The following is a 19,690-nucleotide window of genomic DNA, read 5'->3' as shown; positions in this document are numbered from 1 at the left end:
AGGTTCAACAACGTGGAATTCCCCTATGGTCTTGAGAGGAACCAAGTGTATGATCAAGGAAACTCGAACGAACACCTCAGCCATTGTCAGATTTCACGCTTCGATTGCGGATTTCTGTCAGATTCGTCTGTCGAGTAGCGATGAGCTGCTGACAAGTGGTCACGTACGCTTGAGTGCAGCGGTATGGGACTGTACAACCAACGGCCTCGCTGTCGCCGTTGGCCAGCATCGGTAGACGGTGGAAAGCATGACCGTCACAGTCATCCGGGCGTGACAAGGCAGGCTCCCCAGACTCTACCGCCTTGCGATGATCGGTCGGTCGTCCGCCGTGCGTTGCCGTGCCCTTGCACCGAGCTCTCCCGCCCGACGCCCCCGTGCTGCGGCTGCCCTACAAGGCCCCGATAGCGCAAGAGCTCGCTGCGCTCTCGGTGGGCAACCGTGGTTCATCATCTTCTTTCCATACAGCCTTGAGTGCGCACCTACATAGAGTCATGGTGCTGCCCAACTAATGCCTCCCAGCTGTTGAGATCGAAAGAGGAAGTGCCAGGGCTAAGGGCCCGGGCCCAGGATGACCCCCTTGCTCAGCCGCTGCCGCCCACTCTACCAAGCCCGTTTCGGATTCTTGGAGCTCTCTTGGGCTGCTTTTGCTCACGCTTGCTTGCGAGGGAAAGGACGGTGAAGCAAAACCCCGCGTCGGCTTCCTCAGCGTGGGGGAGGGCCTTTGTGAGGGTTAAACCTCTTCTGATTGAAAATAAACAAAGACATTTCGTCGAGGCGAGGTTGGCATCGAAGCTGGACAATCAAACTTTCTCAGGCCCTCGTGCGCTGGGTTGGTGGGGACCATGAAAGAGGCGGGTATCCCTCCACCAAAGACTCCGCTGATTAAAAAAAGACCACAAAGCTTGACGGTGGTCTGTGCACACAAGTCTCGCTGTCTCTCTTCAGACGGGATTCCGACAGCCTGCGCTTGAGGATCTACGAGACCTAAACTCAATCGACTGGACCAACGTCGAGATCTGAAGCACAACAACTTTCAAAGGCATCTGTCAATTTCGGTCCATGTGCAGCCATTGACCAGTCTGATACACCGATATCAACTTGAAAATGAAGAAATATGTTTGATTTCCTCTGTTTAATTCGAATTCGAAGCCTCTTGAACCCTCTCCCTCATTTTCTCTCGCTGACAAGGGCTCAAGCCACCATCCCAAAAGGTGGGGCGATCAAGTGACAAATGACAACGCCATTGTCACCATTTCAGAGTGACGCTGCATTGTCCACCGTCATTCTGTCCAGCTCCACTCTCCCAAGCCATATCGCTCTACAATTATTATACGAACGAGAGAGAAGAGAGAGAGAGGACCAAAGTTGCCTATAAAAGGAATCCCCTATTGCATCTCCTCCTACAAACTCCAATCAGTCCCCTATGATCCATCCCTGTTTTTCTCCAACATCCGCAATATATCTCCCCACATAATCACTCTAATAAAACGCACATACATCCTCCCGTTCCCCGCCTCTTTCTGTCTTCCGTGTGTAGCAGAGACCACGAATTCAAGCAGAATAACCTTTTGTTTTCTTAGCTATAGCATCACCTTGCACAGGTAAGGTTTGTTGGTTCTGTACAACCCTTGTCACAGGTGATTTAGCCTGCCATGACATCTACCACCCCCCAGACTTTTGGGGTCAGGGACAATGAAAAAAGTCTCGATCTGTACAAGCGGTCATGTGAGGTCTCACTTACTCACCTCATCGAGCCTTACTTGTTGTACATTTTCATGAGAACAAGGACAGCAGCAGCTCTTATCTGAACAGCACCTTTTTCTTGATCAAGTCTACAGGCTTTTATCCCAACCAACTATCCATCCCTTCCTGCACGCTGATCCCCCACGCTTTTTTGTCCTCCTAGATACCCTACCGTAGACAACCCCCATCCCATCAAGGTAGTCGACCCGGAAGACCGGGATCAAGCCAGCTCATCCTCACACGCCATACCCTCGCGCACAGCCAACTCTCTATAATTCCAAGAACGTCCTTCTCGACTGATAACTTGTACCTTTTTTTTCTTGTTTTTTTTTTTTTGCGGCGATTCTTGTTGCCAAGAAAAGAGGTGTGCCAGCCTGCAGCGTTGGGACGGAGCTGAAGCCACACCACCACCCACTCAGAGACCACAGAGACCACACCTACAAAAAAGATATTTTTTGCCACATTGGCTTTTCTATCGAAATACACAGTGTGGAATGTGGAAGTTGGAATACCTAGAGATTTGCTGGAGAAAGGTGGGAGTAGTTGCCACTGATACTCAGCTACGAGTGCAGAATGGGCCGGAACTTCTAGCTGCAAGGTACAAGGGGGATAAAAAGAAAACATGATAAGAATGAAGAGCTGCAAGGTACGGGAGGTGGGTGAAGAATATTTGTAGAGTGTTAAAAAAATGAATGAAAACGTGGTGATCTTTTTGCCTTGGTTCAGAAGTGTCCAACACTGCTGCATCATCATCCTCGCTCATTTCACCACAACCCAAAGGCTACGGTCCCCTTCGCCTCACAAGGTAGCAGCAGCCATCATCATCCCCGGATCTTCCACGACAAACCCTTTCCCATCAGATATGTCGGGTAGCTATGACATTTCTTGGAGAATGTTGCTTTCGACCAAGAGTTGACAACAAGGAGTTGACACAAAATCCTTGTCTGATCGCCCGCCGCCCGCACCCGCCAAGGATCGTCATCGTTTGTGCAGCCCTTCGCTCGATCTGGGAAGGTTGAGCTTGGGCCAAATCCTATTTCCGCTCTTTCTCTACCTTGATCGGTTCAGAGTGTCTTTGTTGGTATCATAGTCGCAGATTTGATCTATCATGGGGATATTTGCAAACACACACTGTGTGTAGGGATTGGGACGTCATATTTCGCCTATCTGCTATCCGCATCTCTAAATCCTCCGCTAATTTAACAAGGGGGAAGGGGTAGGAGAAAAAAGAAAAGACGAAAGACAAAGGCGCCTCACTATCCCTCCCTTTCTTTGTTTGGGTGTTTTTTTTGGTTTGATTTTTATTTTATTTTAAATTTCGGATGAAAAATTGTAACGGGGAAAAAGATGGGGGAACTTCGCCGATGTAAACGGTGAGTAGTGGTGGTCGTGGTGGTCGTGGTGATTGGAGATGAGATGTAGAGATTGGGGAGGTGCATCTACCAAGCATGTCGACCCCTAACCCTGATGGTGTTGAACACCTTCATCTGGACAAATGGGACCGCTGGAAGGTCCGGAGTACGAAGCAAAACGGGCTGATTGGTTCAACAGCATGAGAGAGGTGAGGTGACCAAAAGGTGAGAAAAGCCACGCAACGCGAGATGCTGGGATCATAAGTTTAAACTTGGGAAGGGTGGGGCGGGTGGGTTGGCAAAGGGACGGAGCAGGCAAGGCAAAGGTCCAGGTGAGCAGGGGTTTTTTGAGGTACTTGGGGGTACATCCAGCTGCTTCAAACTACCTGGCATGTCACCAACAAGACTTGCGAGGCTTCAGGGCAGGGACCTGGATTGCAAGACATCAGCTTCCATTCGATCGTATTCCAGAAAAGAACGGTCTATCACTCAATTGGGAGTTTGATGACGGGGGTAGGAGTCGACTTTGTACCTGGAGATCACACCTCGCCACACCTTACCTGAACTAGGCTCCCCCCGTCCTCGCCTACCTACCCAGTGACGGCCCGGATGAATTGACAAGCTGACAACGGACAGATGGAGAAGTAGGAGAAAAAAGATCTTCGCCAGGAACGGGGACTGCCCCCGATGGACAGGTGCTATGCCATGCCATGCCATGCGAATGTGTCCTGCTGCTGCGATGCGCGCGCTCGCGATATGCGACGTAACCCTATTTTTTTTTTTTTCGAGATTCCGCTTTTGTCTTTCAGCTATGTTTTTTTCAGGAACCTCATACGAGGAGAGTTGCAGATGGCTCTATCTTTTTGATATATATATATATATATATACATAAGATGTATTTCAGCTCGGGGCTCGAACAAGGCGTATCGAGGATTTTCTCCAACCTGATCACCATGTTGGACACATTTGTGCACTATAAACACAGGCAAAATTCCCCATCCATGCAACCAACTACCCACTATGTAAAAGCCACAGGCTAGGAAAAGACAAGACGGGAAAACTGGAGAGGATGTAACCTGACAACGTGGACCAAAAAGCTTGGAAGCGAATCCCCCTTCTAAAGCGACGGTGTTACTCATCTGATGATGATGATGCTGATGATGATGGGAGGAGAGTCACACCGAGCTACGAAACCGGACTGGAAGCTCCAGGCTTCCACCAACTTTGGGTTAGCCATGGGATTGTTAACCATCAACATCATGTTGAGCCTCATGGTAACAGACGGGAATAATTGCTGGTGGAGTTGCTCAGCAAGAAGGGTAAGTAATACTCCAGAATAGAAGCATAACAAGCAAACAAACCTCTTTTCGTTGATGCAAACCCCGAGACTAGCTCCAGGAAGGATGTTTGCCTCTAGAAGAAGCGTTTCAGATTTTGAACCAATGATCGGACTGAGAATGAGTCGCTTCTAGAAAGTTGCCTAGGTGTCTATGGTGCTGGGCTTGGAGATAAGAATAGATGTTTGCTTTTGGACACTGCAAGATGCAAAGCATGGGACTTTGCAAATGAAGTTCAAGTGCTCATCCAAATGCAGCAGGTGTTTACCGAGTCGAAGCGAGTGTGAAATGCACAAGATACACTGACAGCAAAGCAGATGCAAGCCTCCGAGGTGGTCATCACCAAGAAGGCCTCTCACCAGCCCACGCGACTGACCACCTGGTGTGTTTAAATGACTAAAGTAGATCTAATAGGCCTTTTCTTTTCCCACTGCGATTGTGAAGCGCAACAGTCATTATCGTGCCATATCCCTTTATCGAACTCTACAAGAGGCAGCCTACCTACAACACCGCCGTCCAACCAATCACCACTTGCTAACATTACAAAAGAGCAGGACCCTTCCTGCTTGGTGCCTGGTAGGGCTGGCATCATGACTGTACCCCGTGCCCGCTTCAAGGCCTCCTTCCCTATCTTGCCTGACCAGGCGAGGCAAGGCAAAAAAGGTGAGGCGAGATTCAGGCGGCCAGATAGACACCTTCCCCAGGCCTGCCTGCCCACTCACTCGTGTCAACCGTATTAGGCCAGGCGGTGGGTCCCCCTACGTGTAATCCAATTCGGTGAGGGTGACTGATTGAGGCTCAACTCTTGTCATGAGTTTTCTGGATTTGGGAAGTCGTGGTGGTAGGTAGTTCCGGAGCTGCCTGTTTGGTGATGGTGAAGACGGAGTGGCGGGATAGCTTAGACGCTTCCCGGTCCTTGCTGTTGATCTTCGGGCCGCTCTCGTGCCGAGTAGTGGTTCGGCGGAGAGGTGAAAGGAAGTGGGGAAGCGGGAGAGAGAGGGGATGCGTAGGCACGGTGGGTAGGTAATGGCGGGTGTTTGATTGGTTGTATGGTTTTTGATGGGACGGGCAGGTTGGGGATGAAAGCTTCCAGAGCAAAATGCCTATTGAGCCCATCATTAACCTTATAGCAAAATCTAAAGCTCAACAATTGAGAGAAAAAAAGCATCACATATATACCCTCCACAGACAATATTTCATGATAAATCCAACAAGGAACCCTCAACCCTCCCCCCTTCCCTTCCCCCCGCGCCGGCCCCACGGAACCCCACCGCGGCTACCGACTCCATCAGGCCAGTGGGGTGATGATGTTGAGCTTCCTTCCCCCGCCCTCCAAGCTGCAAGCTGTGACTTGAAAGGGAGAACTAGCAGTTTTTACCCCGCCAAAAACGTAAGAGAGAGTGAAAGAGCGAGCCACCACCCAAGCAGCTGTTTCTTCTTTTTATTGATCCCGGTTTTTTTCTTTTTTTTTAAAAAAAAAATCCCTTTCTCTCAAATGCTCTGTATAAAAAGCTGCCATCACCAGCGAACTGCGTTGAGGATAACAATAACAGCAAAACAACACACCACTGCTGCTGCTGCTTGTAAAAGGGCGTTCACCTCGTTTTCTTCTTCTATTACTCGCCCCTCTTGTAAAACCCCAGTTCGACTTCGACCTCTTCATTATACAACAGCTCGCGCGCCCTGCCATTACTTCTCCTCCACCTCATCCAAAATGGCACCCCCTCCCGCCTCCGCCCACGAGTTCCTCGACTTTGTCAACGCCTCTCCCACCCGTTTGTCTCCCCCTCCCGTTCCTTTCCTCCCATCAACTAACACCCCCCTGTCTAGCCTACCACGCAGTCCAAACCGCCACCTCCCTCCTCCAAAAAGCAGGCTTCCACCCCATCTCCGAACGCACCCCCTGGACCCCCTCCACCATCTCTCCCGGAGGTAAATACTACCTCACCCGCAACGCCTCCTCCCTCATCGCCTTCGCCGTCGGGTCTCGATGGTCCCCCGGCAACCCCATCGCCATGATCGGCGCGCACACTGACTCCCCCTGCCTCCGTGTCAAGCCAGTCAGCAAACGCACCGCGAACGGGTACCTCCAGGTCGGTGTCGAGACGTACGGGGGCGGGATCTGGCACAGCTGGTTCGATAGGGATTTGTCGGTGGCGGGGAGGGTGCTCGTCAGGGTAAAAGAGGGCGGGTTTGAGCAGAGGTTGGTGAGGGTGGAGAAGCCGATTGTGAGGATCCCGAGCTTGGCGATTCATTTGCATAGGCAGAGCAATTTTGATCCGAATAAGGAGGAGGAGATGGTGCCTATTGCGGGGTTGGTGGAGGAGGTTCTTAACAAGAAGGGGGATGTCGAGGAAGGGGAAGAGGAGGAGTTTGAGCCGCTGAAGGCTATTGACGAGAGACATCATTCGGAGTTTTTGAAACTCATTGCCAAAGAGGCCGGGGTGGACAAAGTGGAGGACGTTCAGGATTTCGAGCTGATTTTGTATGACACGCAAAAGGCGGTTTTGGGCGGGATGAATGAGGAGTTTATCTACAGCGGGAGGTTGGATAACTTGGACATGACGTTTTGTGCGGTCAAGGCTCTGATTGGGAGTGTGAAGGATGGGAAGGGTCTGGAGGAGGAGACGGGGATCAGGCTGGTGGCGTGTTTTGACCACGAGGAGATTGGGAGTTTGAGCGCCCATGGAGCGGACTCTAACTTGCTGCCGGCTGTCCTCAGACGGCTGTCCGTCCTCCCTGGGGTCGACGGGAACCAACAATCCGAAAGCAACGAAACGGCCTTTGAGCAGACCCTCGCGAAAAGCTTTTTGATCTCGGCGGACATGGCGCATGCTGTTCACCCGAATTATGCGGGCAAGTATGAACGGAACCACCAGCCGCAGATGAACAAGGGGACGGTGATCAAGATTAATGCCAATCAGAGGTATGCGACGAATTCGCCGGGGATTGTGCTGGTGAAGGAGTGCGCGAGGAGGAAAAGGGTGCCGCTGCAGTTGTTTGTGGTCAAGAATGACAGTCCCTGTGGGAGCACGATTGGGCCGATGCTGAGCGCCAAGTTGGGGGTGAGGACGTTGGATCTGGGGAACCCGCAGCTGGCCATGCACAGTATCAGGGAGATGGGGGGGAGCTGGGACGTGGAGCATGCGATTGGGTTGTTTGAGGGGTTTTTGGAGGGGTATGGGGGGTTGGAGGGGGGCTTGGTTGTTGATTAGGGGGTAGAAGGCAGTATGGGGTTATGGGGTTATGGGGTTATGGGATTATGGGGTTATGGGATGTGAGATGGGGGGTTATGGGATGTGAGATGGGGGGTTTGTTGAGTAGCTGTAGCTGTCGACATGTACCTGGGTAGCCCCTGAAATGAGAGGCTTGGTTTGTCTACTCTCTTGTTGTGAAGGGTGTGTCCCTGAATGCCATGTGCTTGGACGTGACAGGGGGGGAAGCCTTGCTTGGTGGGACAAGAATGACATTTGCCTGCGCGTGTGCTTGTGTGTCATTGATCTGAAGAAGCATTTTGGGAGCTGGACATCAGAATAGATCGAGCTCACAGTTGCTCATCTCCGAAGAAGAATCGCGTCCATGATTAGCTGTACCGGTAGTGTCAATCCCATGCTTGCTTGTGTACAGTTGCGGTTAGGGTATCAAATTTTTCATGTTCTATTTTTCAGCTGTGTGTCCTGCTATATAAATCTAGTAACTAAGTACGATAAAAGTAAAAGTAAGCAAATATGTGCAAGTAACCCAGGCCTTCAGTGGGCGAGTATTCCAGCCGCCCCCCTTCTTTCCCCAGCCTGCTGTTGTCATTCCATACAATACTCCTCCCCTCCTTTCCCCTTTACAACTCCTTCTTATGCTCATGCCCATGATCATGCCCATTCCCCTCCTCCTCGGGCTCAGGACTGCTCCTAGCATTAACCTCCCCAGCAATAAACTCCTCTCCCAGCCCCCTTCCCCCTTCCAGCCCTGTAGGAACAAACCTCACCCTAACTCTCCTCACCCCCCTCACCTTCCCCCCGACCCTTTCCCTAACCTTCTCCTCCACTTGTCTCACCTGCTCCACCGTCCAATCCCCCGGAACCCCTAGCTCCAACTCAACAAGATAGTTCTGCCCCGACTTGACCCCGCTCACGTCCGTCAACTCCACGTTCCCCGACTCCCCTAGCTCTCCAATGCTCTTTGAAACCTGTGACTTGATCGAACTGCGAACTTCCTCATCAATAGACCGATCAGCGAGCTCGTACAGCGCAGAGAGTGTATTGCTCAACCCAGCTTTGATGACAAGTAAAGAGATCAACAGCCCGCCGACGGGGTCAAGCCAGGCCGCATTCGACAAAAAGTTCGCTCCGAGGATGGCAAGGAGGGTTACGATGCCGGTTAAAGAGTCAACCCTGTGATGTACCGCGTTTGACGCCAGGACGGAGGATTTTCTTTCGCGGGCTACTTTCATTGCTGTTGCACGGGGAAAAAAAGGTTGGTTAGTGATGGATGGGAAAGGGAAGGGGGGAGGGAAGGGGATATACGCACTGGCATGATACAACCACTCCTTAACAGCCACCGTACCAGCCGCAAGCCAAGCAGCGTGTAGACTCGGCGCTCCTCCTCCATGACTATGCCCATGCCCATGCCCATGATGGTGATGACCATGTCCATGTGACAGCGCCTCTGCCGCCGCGGCGGGATCCAACATTATGTGAGCGTAGAGAGTCTCGCAGCTGGACATGCACATGAATATTCCTCCAAAAAGCAACATGCTAGACACCCCCAGCGAGCCGAGACTCTCGACTTTTCCAAAGCCCATCGGGAAGTTGGCCGTTGGTGGGCGGAGGGACCAGGACACGGTCGCGAGGGTGAGGACGTCAGACGCCAAATCGGTGAGGGAGTGCCAGGCGTCGGCGATCATGGATTGGGAGTTGAAGGCGTAGCCTCCTAGGCCTTTGGCGATGGCCATGCCAAGGTTGGAATAGAGGCCTATTCTGGTGATGCGGACGCCGGCGTCGGATTTGTTTTGGGAGGTGAGGTAGATGTTGTCGTGATGGTGGTGGTGGTGGTGGCCGTGACTGTGGCCAGCGTGAGTGCGGTGTTGTTGACCCATTTTCAGGGGTGATTGTGGTGGTGATGACGACGTTGTTGGTCTTGTTGTTGTAGAGAAGTAATTGTCTGTTGTAGAGAAGGAGGAATTGGGATGTAAAGAACGGTCGGAAAAGGCCACCCTGGAGGCTGGGGAGAGAGCAGTGTAGTACACGCGTCGTTGTAGGGGTGGTGGTGGTGGCCGAAGTGGGTGATGTGTTCTCGGGCTAAATTGAAATAATAATGGAGGATGATAGCTCCGTGCCTGTCTTGCTAGACGGAGCTGTGACGACGCTGCTACCGGAGACGTTGTCGCACAGATGCGCAATCCCGGACATGGCCTGCAGCCGAGCATCTGGGGTTACAGGAGGTGAGTGAGAGTTGATATTGCGTCTTGAACCGCCCCAGTAATCGTGTTCAATGGAAATATTGTAAATAACGGCTTCTTCGGAGAGGTCGGTCGGTCGGTCGGTTGATAATAGAGCGACTTGAGTGAGGGAGCGAGAGGAAGAGAATGAAACAAAATATACCTTATCGACCGATACGACGCCAAAGAAATTAACACAAGAGGTGAGTATCAACCAGAAGAGAACTGCTTATTTCATACTTTTAGGATCTGAAAAAAAAAAAAGTGGTGGACACCCACATGAGAATGAGGTGCTCGAAAATAATGGCCCGACATCGCACCACCGACCACTCAAAGCTGCATCCCCAATTACAGCGCCCTGAGGATGGCTGCATTCCTGGATTAGCGCCAACTAACAGGGGTTCAACGGAATCCCACAGCAGCCAAGCAGCCAAGCGAAGGACGCTAAGCTCTGCCCCGCACTTCACATTCTGGGGGAAGTGGTGGGAAGTGCCGTGTCTTCAGCCGCATCTTTCCATTTGATGTCATGACGTCTTTTATCAGCTAAATATCAAAAGATCTGATATCTCGGTTACATCTCCCGTCTCCATCTTGGTTGTAGTCTCATTGGATCTAGTCTCACCTAGTCTCATCTAGTCTCATCTATTCCCACCCAAAAATGCCAACCTCATTCATGCGAATCCCCTACCGAGATCTCCTCCCACCACCAAACATCATCCCCTCATCAGCATCCACCCTCCCCGGCGCCATCATCGCCCTCCAAGAGTTCTTCCACAACCCACCCCCATCAGGCCTACCCACCTCAACAGTCGTCCTCACCGGCGCCGGCCTCTCAGTAGCAAGCGGACTGGCCGATTACCGAGGCGTCAAGGGCACCTATCGCGTCAACAAGACTCACCGCCCCATCTACCACCACGAGTTCATCTCCAGCCATGAGACCAGAAAGCGATACTGGGCGAGAAGCTTCCTCGGCTGGACGACCATGAGCATGGCCAACCCCAACTCTGGCCACTACGCCATCCGAGACCTCGGGAAACTCGGTGTCGTGAAAGGCGTCATCACTCAAAACGTCGACTCGTTCCACCCTCGAGCCCACCCGGACATACCCACAGTTGAACTCCACGGCTATCTCCGGTCTGCCGTCTGCATCACCTGCCGAAATGAGTACCCGAGAGATGTCTTTCAAACCGAGTTAGCCAGATTGAATCCGGTTTGGAAAGACTTTCTGAAAGAAGCCATCTCCTCTGGAGCATTAGAAACCGAGGACCCAAACGAGAAGCGGACGCGGGGCGTCAAGATGAACGCCGATGGTGATGTTGAGGTCCCCGGCGCGCCATACACCACCTTTCGGTATCCAGCCTGTCCAACATGCCTGACCCGCCCGCCACCATTGGCAGATGGCACCAAGGGTGTGGTCGAGGTAGATCAGGACGGCGCATTGGAGCCCATCAGCAATGCCGGTATATTGAAGCCGGCCGTGGTCATGTTTGGCGACAGCATCTCTCCCGAAGTCAAGCATGACGCTGACAAGGCCATCGATAACGCCGGCAGGTTGCTCGTGATGGGCACCTCTCTCGCGACATACTCTGCCTGGCGGCTAGCCAAGCGCGCCAAAGACAGAGGGATGCCCATTGCAGTGATAAACATGGGCGGTGTGAGAGGGGAAGAGGCCTTTTTCACCGATTTGGATCCGAATCAGACAGGGGGTCAGGGGGTGAGAACCGAGATATCCACCGAGAGCCTATTGCCAGCCCTCGTTCAGGCAATGCGCAAACCGGAAGCTCGGAGCCGCCGCCACCACCACCATCATGATGCGCCTCATGCGGTGGCCTTTGAGCGAACAAATCCCGCAGAGGTTTTTAAGGATTTCTTGTCATAGATTTTTGTAGAAATATACCGCGCGCACCTCAAGAAATGGGGGTGTTTAGCTTGCTAGAAGAAGCCTTGGCTTGAAAGAGCAGATTTGGGGGCTGGGCGTCTTGCAGCAGCAGCTTCAGCATCAGCTTTGACCTGAGCAGCAGCGGCAGCAGCAGTCTCTGCCTGCTGTCTCTTTCGTGTAGCCTCCTCGCGCTCGATTTCTTTGAGGACTATGAATAGTGTCCGTGTCAGTGTTTTGTTTGCTTTCACCTGTTCTCTGGTATAAAAAACAAACCTTCATCCCACTCTTTTTCGCGTTCCGGATCACCTGTGCCCAAGACTTTTTCCACGTCGACGTCTTGGCCGGATTGGAGTTTTTCGACTACTTCGCGGAGGAGGGAGATGCGGGCGTCGGACTGGCGGGTGAAGGCTTCGTAGTCTTTGCGGAGGGCGATTTGCTGGATGGACATGGAGCCGATGAAGAGGAAGATGCAGATGAAGAATGTGGCGGGGTTCCAGTCTTTTTTGGGGGGTTGTTTTTGGGCGGGGAGGGAGCGGTGGTGGTTGTCCTTTCGGAGGGGCTTGGGGATCATGGAGCGCCAGAAGGATGGTTCGGTGACTGTGCTAGATGCCCGAGAGGGGAGGGCTATGGTGGCTTGGAGAAGAGGGGTCGCTGTCGTTTGGGAGAGGAGGGGGGAGAGGAGGGTGAGGCGGAGGGTTGGGCGGTACATTTTGACTTGCGGATCGAGAAGGCGGTTGGTGGGGTCGCGAATTGAGCTGGTCGGTGGTGGTGGTGGTGGTGGTGGAGGTTGAAGACGTTGAAGTTGAAGATCAAAACTTTGAACACGATGGATCCCACCAACGGCTGTTCAACCAACCCCTGCAGGAGAAAGCACCCCACCCCATCTGAACGTCTCTCTTCCCGGCAGGCAACAAGTGTGGAGAAGGCTAGATTGTTGCCTGGTCAACCACCCAGCATGCACCGACTTTTCTCCGTGGAGTCAATAATCTCTTGGCGAGCCCCATTCTGGGTGGTAGGAAACACATTCAAACTAGTCCATCCAGTCCACTGCCTCCACGCCAGGCGACATCACTTGCCCACCCAGTTCTTCGACAACATCCTTGTCTTCTTTTCTTGATAACTCCATTACTTCGTATCGACGTCAACAACTTTCTTTTCCTCTCCTCCCACCATCTTTTTGGTCGTTTGTTTAGAGGAGACAGATGTTTTAACGAATTGCGACCTCGCTTTTGGCTGTTTTGCGACAATTGCGATTAGAGATGATATGATTAGGAAATCAGAAACTCGTTTGTAAATCGACAGCAACAAGCAGACATTTTCTCTTTTTTCCCTTCGTAATGGATACAAACAACAACAACGCCACCAGTCAAACGGCTGCTGTCGCCGTCCGCAGCGCTGTTGCCTCGGTCGCGACGTGCACCCCCGCGACGTCTGCGTTGTTAAAGAGTCTACTCCTCCCAGAAGAAGAGAGCAGCAGCAGCAGCAGCAGCAGCACACCTGCAGTGGACGAGCCACCGTCACGAACAACCTCCCGCGCCGCGACTGCTCGATCGCGGGCTAATACTGCTACCTCAAATGTATCCCGAGCACCCTCCCGCCGGGGCAAGACTCCCGCCCCAAACCCCCCAGTAGATACCGCCGGCGGTCTCTCAAGCCGTGACAAAGCCACCCTCGCGACGCAGGTCATCAACGCCGCGCTGAAAGCCCTGTCGGAAGCAGCCAAAGCTTCATCTACTGTCACTCCCGCAACAGAAGACCCCCCGCCGTCGCCGTCATTAGTCAAAACCGCGACGACAAGGCAGACGTTACGACGAACGAGCTCAGCGCCGATCTCACCCCTCCAACCCCGCCCGTTGAATCGACAGTCGACGTCCCCTTCTGTCCCGCGACATGTACGATCACCTTCCAAGCCGAGCTTGTTGGGTTCTTCCCCGAATTTGTTATCGCTAGTCGAATGCGCGCGCGTTGCGCTGAGCACATTGAGGCAGATTGTCACCGCGGGAAAGGTCACGCTGCCGGAGCTCCAGCTCGAGAGTGGGATTTCTGCTCTGGTGAGCAGGTTGATCACACTTGGTTTGCACGAGCAGGCTATTCGGGAACTGAGAACCCTGAAGAGGAGATTGGAGACTTTGTCGGGGAATGAGAAGAAGGCGCCAGTGACAGAGCCGAAAACCACGGCGGAGGCGTTTTCCGAGATTCTTGACTTTGGCTCTGTCAAGCTGTCCGGTCCGGCGCTGCTGCTGGCCGTCACGACGCAGATCCAGGCGTTGAGGGTGTTGGGGCTGGGGAAGAAGCCCTCTGCGATAGAGGCAGTGGTGGCGCATTTGGGATATGACAAGACTTGTTCCCCAGTCAGGTTGCTGCTGCAGGCTGCCGCGGAAAAAGGGGCTGACAAGGGGAAACTGGGAAGGCAGATGGAGACTGCGGCTCAGTGTCTGCTGGCGCTTTGCCCGAGTGTGTCTGGTAAGGATGATGGGGTTGCTACGGAGCAGAGGCTGAGTGTCTCCCCCGGCACAGCGCTGGAGCTGCAGGTTTTGGGGCTGGAGATGAGGTTGCAGTGGTGGGAGATGGTGAAGCATCGGGGGGATGTCGAGAAGGAGGTGATGGTGCCGTTGTCGAGATTTTTGGGCGCGTTTATAAGGAGGACGGCGGCCGATGCGAAGACGAGTTATAAGGTTGTTGTGGGGGCCTGGGAGAGGGTTGATACCTGGGTGAGGGGGCTGAATCTCAAGCCGAAGGTGGGATCGAGGATGCCGCTTGCGATGATTTATCAGACTTTGGCTACGCTTGCGAAGGAGGGGGGATTGGTGAAGGAGGCGGTAGGGTGGGGGGTTAGGTTGAGGGATATGATTGGCGGGGGAGGGTCAGCTGAGTCGGTTGTGAAGAAGGTGTCTGTTGCTGCGCAGTTGTTGGGGTGCCAGCTGAAGGATAGGACAAAGTATTTGCATGATGATGGGCTGATTGGGGAGGTTGTGGCGGGGATGATGGGGCCGTTGAGGGGGGATATAAGCGAGTTGGATGAGCTGCTGGGGAATGTGGTGCAGGCGAGGAAGGCGGCGATTTCGGTGCTGGTGGTGGAGAGGAAGAGTGAGGTTTCGTCACTGCAAAAGGGGACGAGGGACCAGTTGGAGATGTTGGTGTTGCAGACGCCGAGGTTTTGTTTGAGGTGGTTGGGGAAGCCGCCTGGACCTAAAGGCAGCACGAAGGATTATTTGAGGTATGAGCAACGACGACAACTGCTGCAGGGGAGTTTGCAGCAGAATCTGGAGTCGGCTTTTTTGGTGGTCAAGGTTAGGTTGGAGGAGGGGAGGATGGCGTGGGAGGTGACGGATAGTGTTTTGGGGGATTGTGTCACGTTGTTGGAGTATACGGGGAGTAGTAACGGTGGAGGAGAAGGGAGTTCGATGTATGTCAAGATATCGCATTTTTACTACCTGCAGTATAATGCGCTCCGGCAGACGATCGCGGATCCCAAGGACCCAAGTCCGTTGAGGGCGCTGAGGAGGTCGGTGGATTGTGTCAAGTATCGGAGTGGGAAGGAGAAGGAGAAGGCGCAGTTGATTCTGAAGTTGGAGAGGCAGAGTGAGTTGGCAAAGAGGTTGGGCAGGGGAGAGGAGGCGATCAGTGCGCTCTTTGCCATCAGGACGAGTTTGCTTGAGGATGGGGTGCTCGCTACGGTTGCCAAGGGGCTGGCTACACAATCACCGATGGCGGTCTGGGAGCGTGATGAAAAAACCGAGGCGCTGTCACGGGCCCTGGTGGCCATCGCGCAGATGGAGCAGGTCTGGATGGATTGGACTGTCGATTTATCCGAGGCTGAACGGGCGGCTGCTTTGGAGCACAGACTGAGGTATGTCTTGCTGAGAGCAGGAAGCAGCTACACGGATGTCACGCTCGAGCACCCCTGTGTTGATCAGCTGTTGAGAATATACATCCCCACGAGGTACCCGATCCGACGGCTTAGGGTGCTGCTGAGTCTGCTTTGTGCTGCTCTGGGGAAGCTCGATAAGGCAGAGGAACTCCTCGCGGTTGCGAAAGATGCCTCGCAGGTGGAGGATTTGGGCGAGGACACAGGCCTGGTTGGGTATCTGCAGCACATGAAAGCTCTCTTTGGGAGTCTGGCTGCGGCAGTGGACGGATACAAGAATGCAGGCGCCCTTCGGGAGAGCGTGGTTGTCTGGCAGGGCATCATCAAGTCATGCCAGGACAAGGCCGCCCTGGAGAAACAAGTGGACGATGTTGCCGGTCTTCTCGACTATCTCCAGTCCATCGCGGATTTCCTCCGGATGAAAGGCAAAGACGAGATGCTCGCCTCCGTACTCGAGCTCGTCACAGACATCTCCCAGGTAGCCGCTACCCAGGGCTCCAAAGCCGAAGAGCTGATTCAGCACAACTCTGCCCTGGCCATGCAATACACCAACCTAGGCCGGTCCACAAAGGCAGAGCAGCTCTTCACCAAGGCCCGTCAACATCTCGGCCCGCAAGCCTCGGGGGACACCACCGCCGTGTTTTACCTCGCCTGCGCTGAGCACGCTGTTGCCTTGGGCGACTTTCAACAAGCGGAAGAGCACCTTGCCTCCGCCCGGACAGCCTACACCACTTCCTCTACCAGCACATACACCCGCCTCCAGAAAAAACAACTCGTCGCCTATGCGTTTTATCTGCATTCGATCCTCGCCCAAGAAAAAGGCGACTCCCACCACGCGCTGGTGTACTCTAGAGAAAGCGTCAGGGCGATCATGGCGGAGTGGGTAAAGTTGGAAGCCCAGCTCGCCGCTTCTTCTATCACCTCCTCCTCCTCCTCCTCCTCTTCCCCCGATCAAACCGACCTGTCCCTCGCTACCGCAACCCAACACCTGCCTGTTGCTGCTTCTGGACCGGCCTTTTGGAAAATGTTTCATGGCTTGTTTCGGAACACGATGAGGCTCTCTTTCGTGTACGCTCACTTGGGCTTGTTTCAGGAGACGATGTACTATGCCGAGCAAGCGGGGAAGATTGCGGGGCAGGTGGACAGCGAGTTTTACAACTGTGCGGTGGCGGGGTGGATGGGGGAGGTTTCTTGGAGGTCCGGGGGGATTGAGAAGGCGGGGGAGATGTTGGGGAAGGCGACGGGGTTGTTTACGGAGGTTGCTGGAGAGGGCAACTGGTTTGGGGCGGCCGAGTTGGCGGTTAGGTTGTCAGAGATTTGTGTTGGGGTGGGGAATTTGAAAGGGGCGGGTTGGTTGCTGGAGAGGGCGGAGGGGATTGTGAAGGGGTTGGTGAAGGACAAGGGGGTGGAGGACGTGGAGGAGGGGATGAAGAAGTTGAAGATTGAGGAGGGGAGCAAGGGGACGACAGTGAGGGGAGGGGTAGGGGGGAGGAAGGTGGTTGGTGGTGGGGGGGTGAAGAAGCCTGTTCGGAAGACGGGGGCTGCTGGGGCGAGGGCGGCTGCTACGAAGGCGAAGCCGGTTGTTAAGGCCGCAGCTCCTGCTCCTGAACCCGTGGTAGTTGTGGAGGATGCGCAACTTGCGAAACTTCGGGCTTCCATTCTTGTCCAGAAAGCGGTGCTGATGCTCAAGCAAAAGGAGTGGGCTGGGGCTCAGAGTATTTTGAGTGAGGCTGCTTCTGCTACGACGGTCAGGTCTTCTGACCTGTTACCTACGCGGCAGCTGGCTATGGCGTCGTGCTTGTTGGGTATGAGCATGGAGCAGATGGCTCAGGATCCGGTCTTTTCCGTCATTCAAGATTCCACCATTTCATTCCCGGCGCTATCGGGCATGGAGAGGCTCTCTTCAGTGCAAGCCTCGCCCATGAAGGCAGCTACGTCACCTAAGAAGGGTGCGAGGGCTGCTGGCAAGGGCGAGGGTGCAAAGGACCTGTCACAAGGTGTCTACGTCGACAACCTGAGAGAAGCACACGATTATCTGCTCGAGGCTCATTCTGTCGCGTCCAAGAGCGGGGACTCGGCGCTGATCCACAAGATTTCTGGCATGTTACAGCATGTTGGGTTGTTCCTCACTGCTACTTCCTCCTCGAGAACCAAGGCGACGATTCACTCTGCTCAAACATCTTACTCTGTCGAGCTGGCGAGGAATCTGATCTGGAGAAGGGAGAGAAAGGCGATGATTCAAGAGAAGCACGCGCCCAGACATGACGGCACCGAGTGGCCGCCCGCGTTGCAGTCTGTCACCTCCCGGAGATCAAGTCTGGGATTCACGCTGGACTTGCACAAGATTCAGAGGGACTACATTGACATTGTCCCCAAGAACTGGAACGTCATCTCGATTGCGCTTAGCGAGGGGAATCAGGACTTGTGCATCACCAAGCTTCAGGCTGGGCAGAACCCGTTTGTTATCCGGTTACCGCTTGAACGCGCGACGTCACGAGATGCAGATAGCGACGTGTTCAACTTTCAGCAGGGAAGGTTTGAATTGTTGGATATCATTAAGGAGATTAATGCTACTTGCCACAGCGCAAAGGATATGAATCAAAAGGGCGCGAAAACGGAGTGGTGGAATGCGAGAGAGGCGCTGGATGAGAGGCTGAAGGAGTTGCTGGAGAACATCGAGCAGATTTGGCTCGGGGGGTTCAGGGGCATCTTTTCGCAGCATTGTCGGAGGGCGGATCTGTTGGCCAGGTTTCAGAAGAGCTTTTTGGCCATGATGGATAAACACCTCCCCTCGCGAAGACAGGTGAGAGGAAAAAAGACCAAGGCTGCTGCTGCTGGTCAAAAGGTGCAGCTGGACCTGAACATCCTCGAGCTATTTATCGGGTTGGGGGACGCGACGAGGCCGGGCACGGACTTTGACGATGAGCTCACCGATCTGCTGTACTTTGTCGTAGACATTTTGCAGTTTCACGGCGAGAGGAACGCGTACGACGAGATCGATTTTGACTCGATGGTGGTGGAGACGTTTGATGCGCTGATGGGGTATCATTCGGCTGTGAATGAGGGGAGGAGTAGGAGTTGCAGGGGGGGGGAGGAGGAGACGGGGATTCATACGGTCTTGTTGCTGGATAAGGCGCTGCATGTTTTTCCTTGGGAGTCGCTGCCTTGCATGCAGGGGTTGGCGATTAGTCGGATGCCGAGTTTGGCTTGTTTGAGGAGGTTGATTTTGGAGCAGAGGTTGAGCGAGCCGCCGGTGGGCGAAGGGGGGGGGGGGGTGTTGGATGTGGAGGGGCATCATGTTGATTTTGGGAAGGGGAAGGGGAAGGGGGCGTATATTTTGAATCCGTCGGGGGATTTGGCGGCTACGCAAAAGACTTTTGGGCCGGCACTCGAGAAGAATCTTTCATCGTTTGAGAGCATCATTTCGAGACCTCCAACGGAGCCTGAGTTTGAGAGGTTTTTGGCGGAGAAGGACTTGTTGCTGTATTTTGGGCACGGGTCTGGAGCGCAGTATATCCGTGGCAGGACCATTCGTCGTCTTGATCGGTGCAAGGCTGCTGTTCTGCTCATGGGTTGTTCCAGTGCGGCCCTGACAGAAGCTGGAGAGTTTGAACCCTCTGGTCCAGCGTGGAATTACATGCTCTCTGGCAGCCCAGCGGTGGTGGGGACGCTCTGGGATGTGACAGACAGAGACATTGATCGCTTTGCCGGCCGGATGCTGGAGACCTGGGGCGTCTTGCCCAAGGGCGCGGTGGAGGATGATGGCAAGGGGCGGGATACAGGCAAGGGGAAGAGAGCCAGAGGGGATAAGAAGAGGAGTTTGGTAGAGGCGGTAGCGGAGGCGAGGGAAGGGGGGTGTAGGTTCCGATATGTGACTGCGGCGGGAGTGGTTGTTTATGGGGTGCCTGTTTATGTCTGGAAGGAGTAGGTTGGTTGGGTAAACTGTCGAGAGTATTTGGATGATTAAGAATTGGGGGTCGTTGAAACAGTGGGCGTTTTGAAGCATATGATTACTACAAGGCATGGGAAAGGATAGATGATGAATGTCTGATGGGATAGGGAGTTTTGTTGGGATTA

At 53.8% G+C, this 19,690-nt stretch overlaps 5 protein-coding genes across 5 annotated transcripts; 3 read left to right on the top strand and 2 right to left on the bottom strand.

Annotated features, from left to right (window-relative positions):
* The first annotated feature begins 4,891 nt into the window (after positions 1–4,891).
* QC761_710450 (uncharacterized protein) lies at positions 4,892–7,661 on the top strand. The gene is made up of 2 exons (XM_062882591.1): positions 4,892–6,207; positions 6,263–7,661. Exons 1-2 carry the CDS (start codon positions 5,532–5,534, stop codon positions 7,645–7,647), a joined length of 2,061 nt encoding a protein of 686 aa, XP_062728650.1. The 5' UTR covers positions 4,892–5,531; the 3' UTR covers positions 7,648–7,661.
* A 405-nt stretch (positions 7,662–8,066) lies between these two features.
* Positions 8,067–10,118, bottom strand: MMT2 (mitochondrial metal transporter). The gene is made up of 2 exons (XM_062882590.1): positions 8,957–10,118; positions 8,067–8,881 (listed from the first exon to the last, which is right to left on the bottom strand). The coding sequence occupies exons 1-2, from the start codon at positions 9,852–9,854 to the stop codon at positions 8,268–8,270; spliced, it is 1,512 nt and encodes a 503-aa protein (XP_062728649.1). The 5' UTR covers positions 9,855–10,118; the 3' UTR covers positions 8,067–8,267.
* Positions 10,119–10,462: 344 nt separating this feature from the next.
* Positions 10,463–18,914, bottom strand: QC761_710420 (uncharacterized protein). Its single transcript, XM_062882588.1, has 2 exons — positions 12,019–18,914; positions 10,463–11,953 (listed from the first exon to the last, which is right to left on the bottom strand). Exons 1-2 carry the CDS (start codon positions 12,452–12,454, stop codon positions 11,799–11,801), a joined length of 591 nt encoding a protein of 196 aa, XP_062728647.1. The 5' UTR covers positions 12,455–18,914; the 3' UTR covers positions 10,463–11,798.
* QC761_710430 (uncharacterized protein) lies at positions 10,525–11,745 on the top strand (the record flags this gene model as incomplete). The annotated part of the gene is made up of 1 exon (XM_062882589.1): positions 10,525–11,745. One exon carries the CDS (start codon positions 10,525–10,527, stop codon positions 11,743–11,745), a length of 1,221 nt encoding a protein of 406 aa, XP_062728648.1.
* Positions 13,083–19,541, top strand: ESP1 (separin protein; the record flags this gene model as incomplete). Its single annotated transcript, XM_062882587.1, has 1 exon — positions 13,083–19,541. The coding sequence occupies one exon, from the start codon at positions 13,083–13,085 to the stop codon at positions 19,539–19,541; it is 6,459 nt and encodes a 2,152-aa protein (XP_062728646.1).
* Positions 19,542–19,690: the final 149 nt, after the last annotated feature.

This window comes from Podospora bellae-mahoneyi, chromosome 7 (genome assembly GCF_035222275.1).
Source record: "Podospora bellae-mahoneyi strain CBS 112042 chromosome 7, whole genome shotgun sequence".
NCBI lineage: Eukaryota > Fungi > Ascomycota > Sordariomycetes > Sordariales > Podosporaceae > Podospora > Podospora bellae-mahoneyi.
Note: the sequence above shows the minus strand (reverse complement) of the source record. Positions and strands in the feature narration are given on the sequence as shown.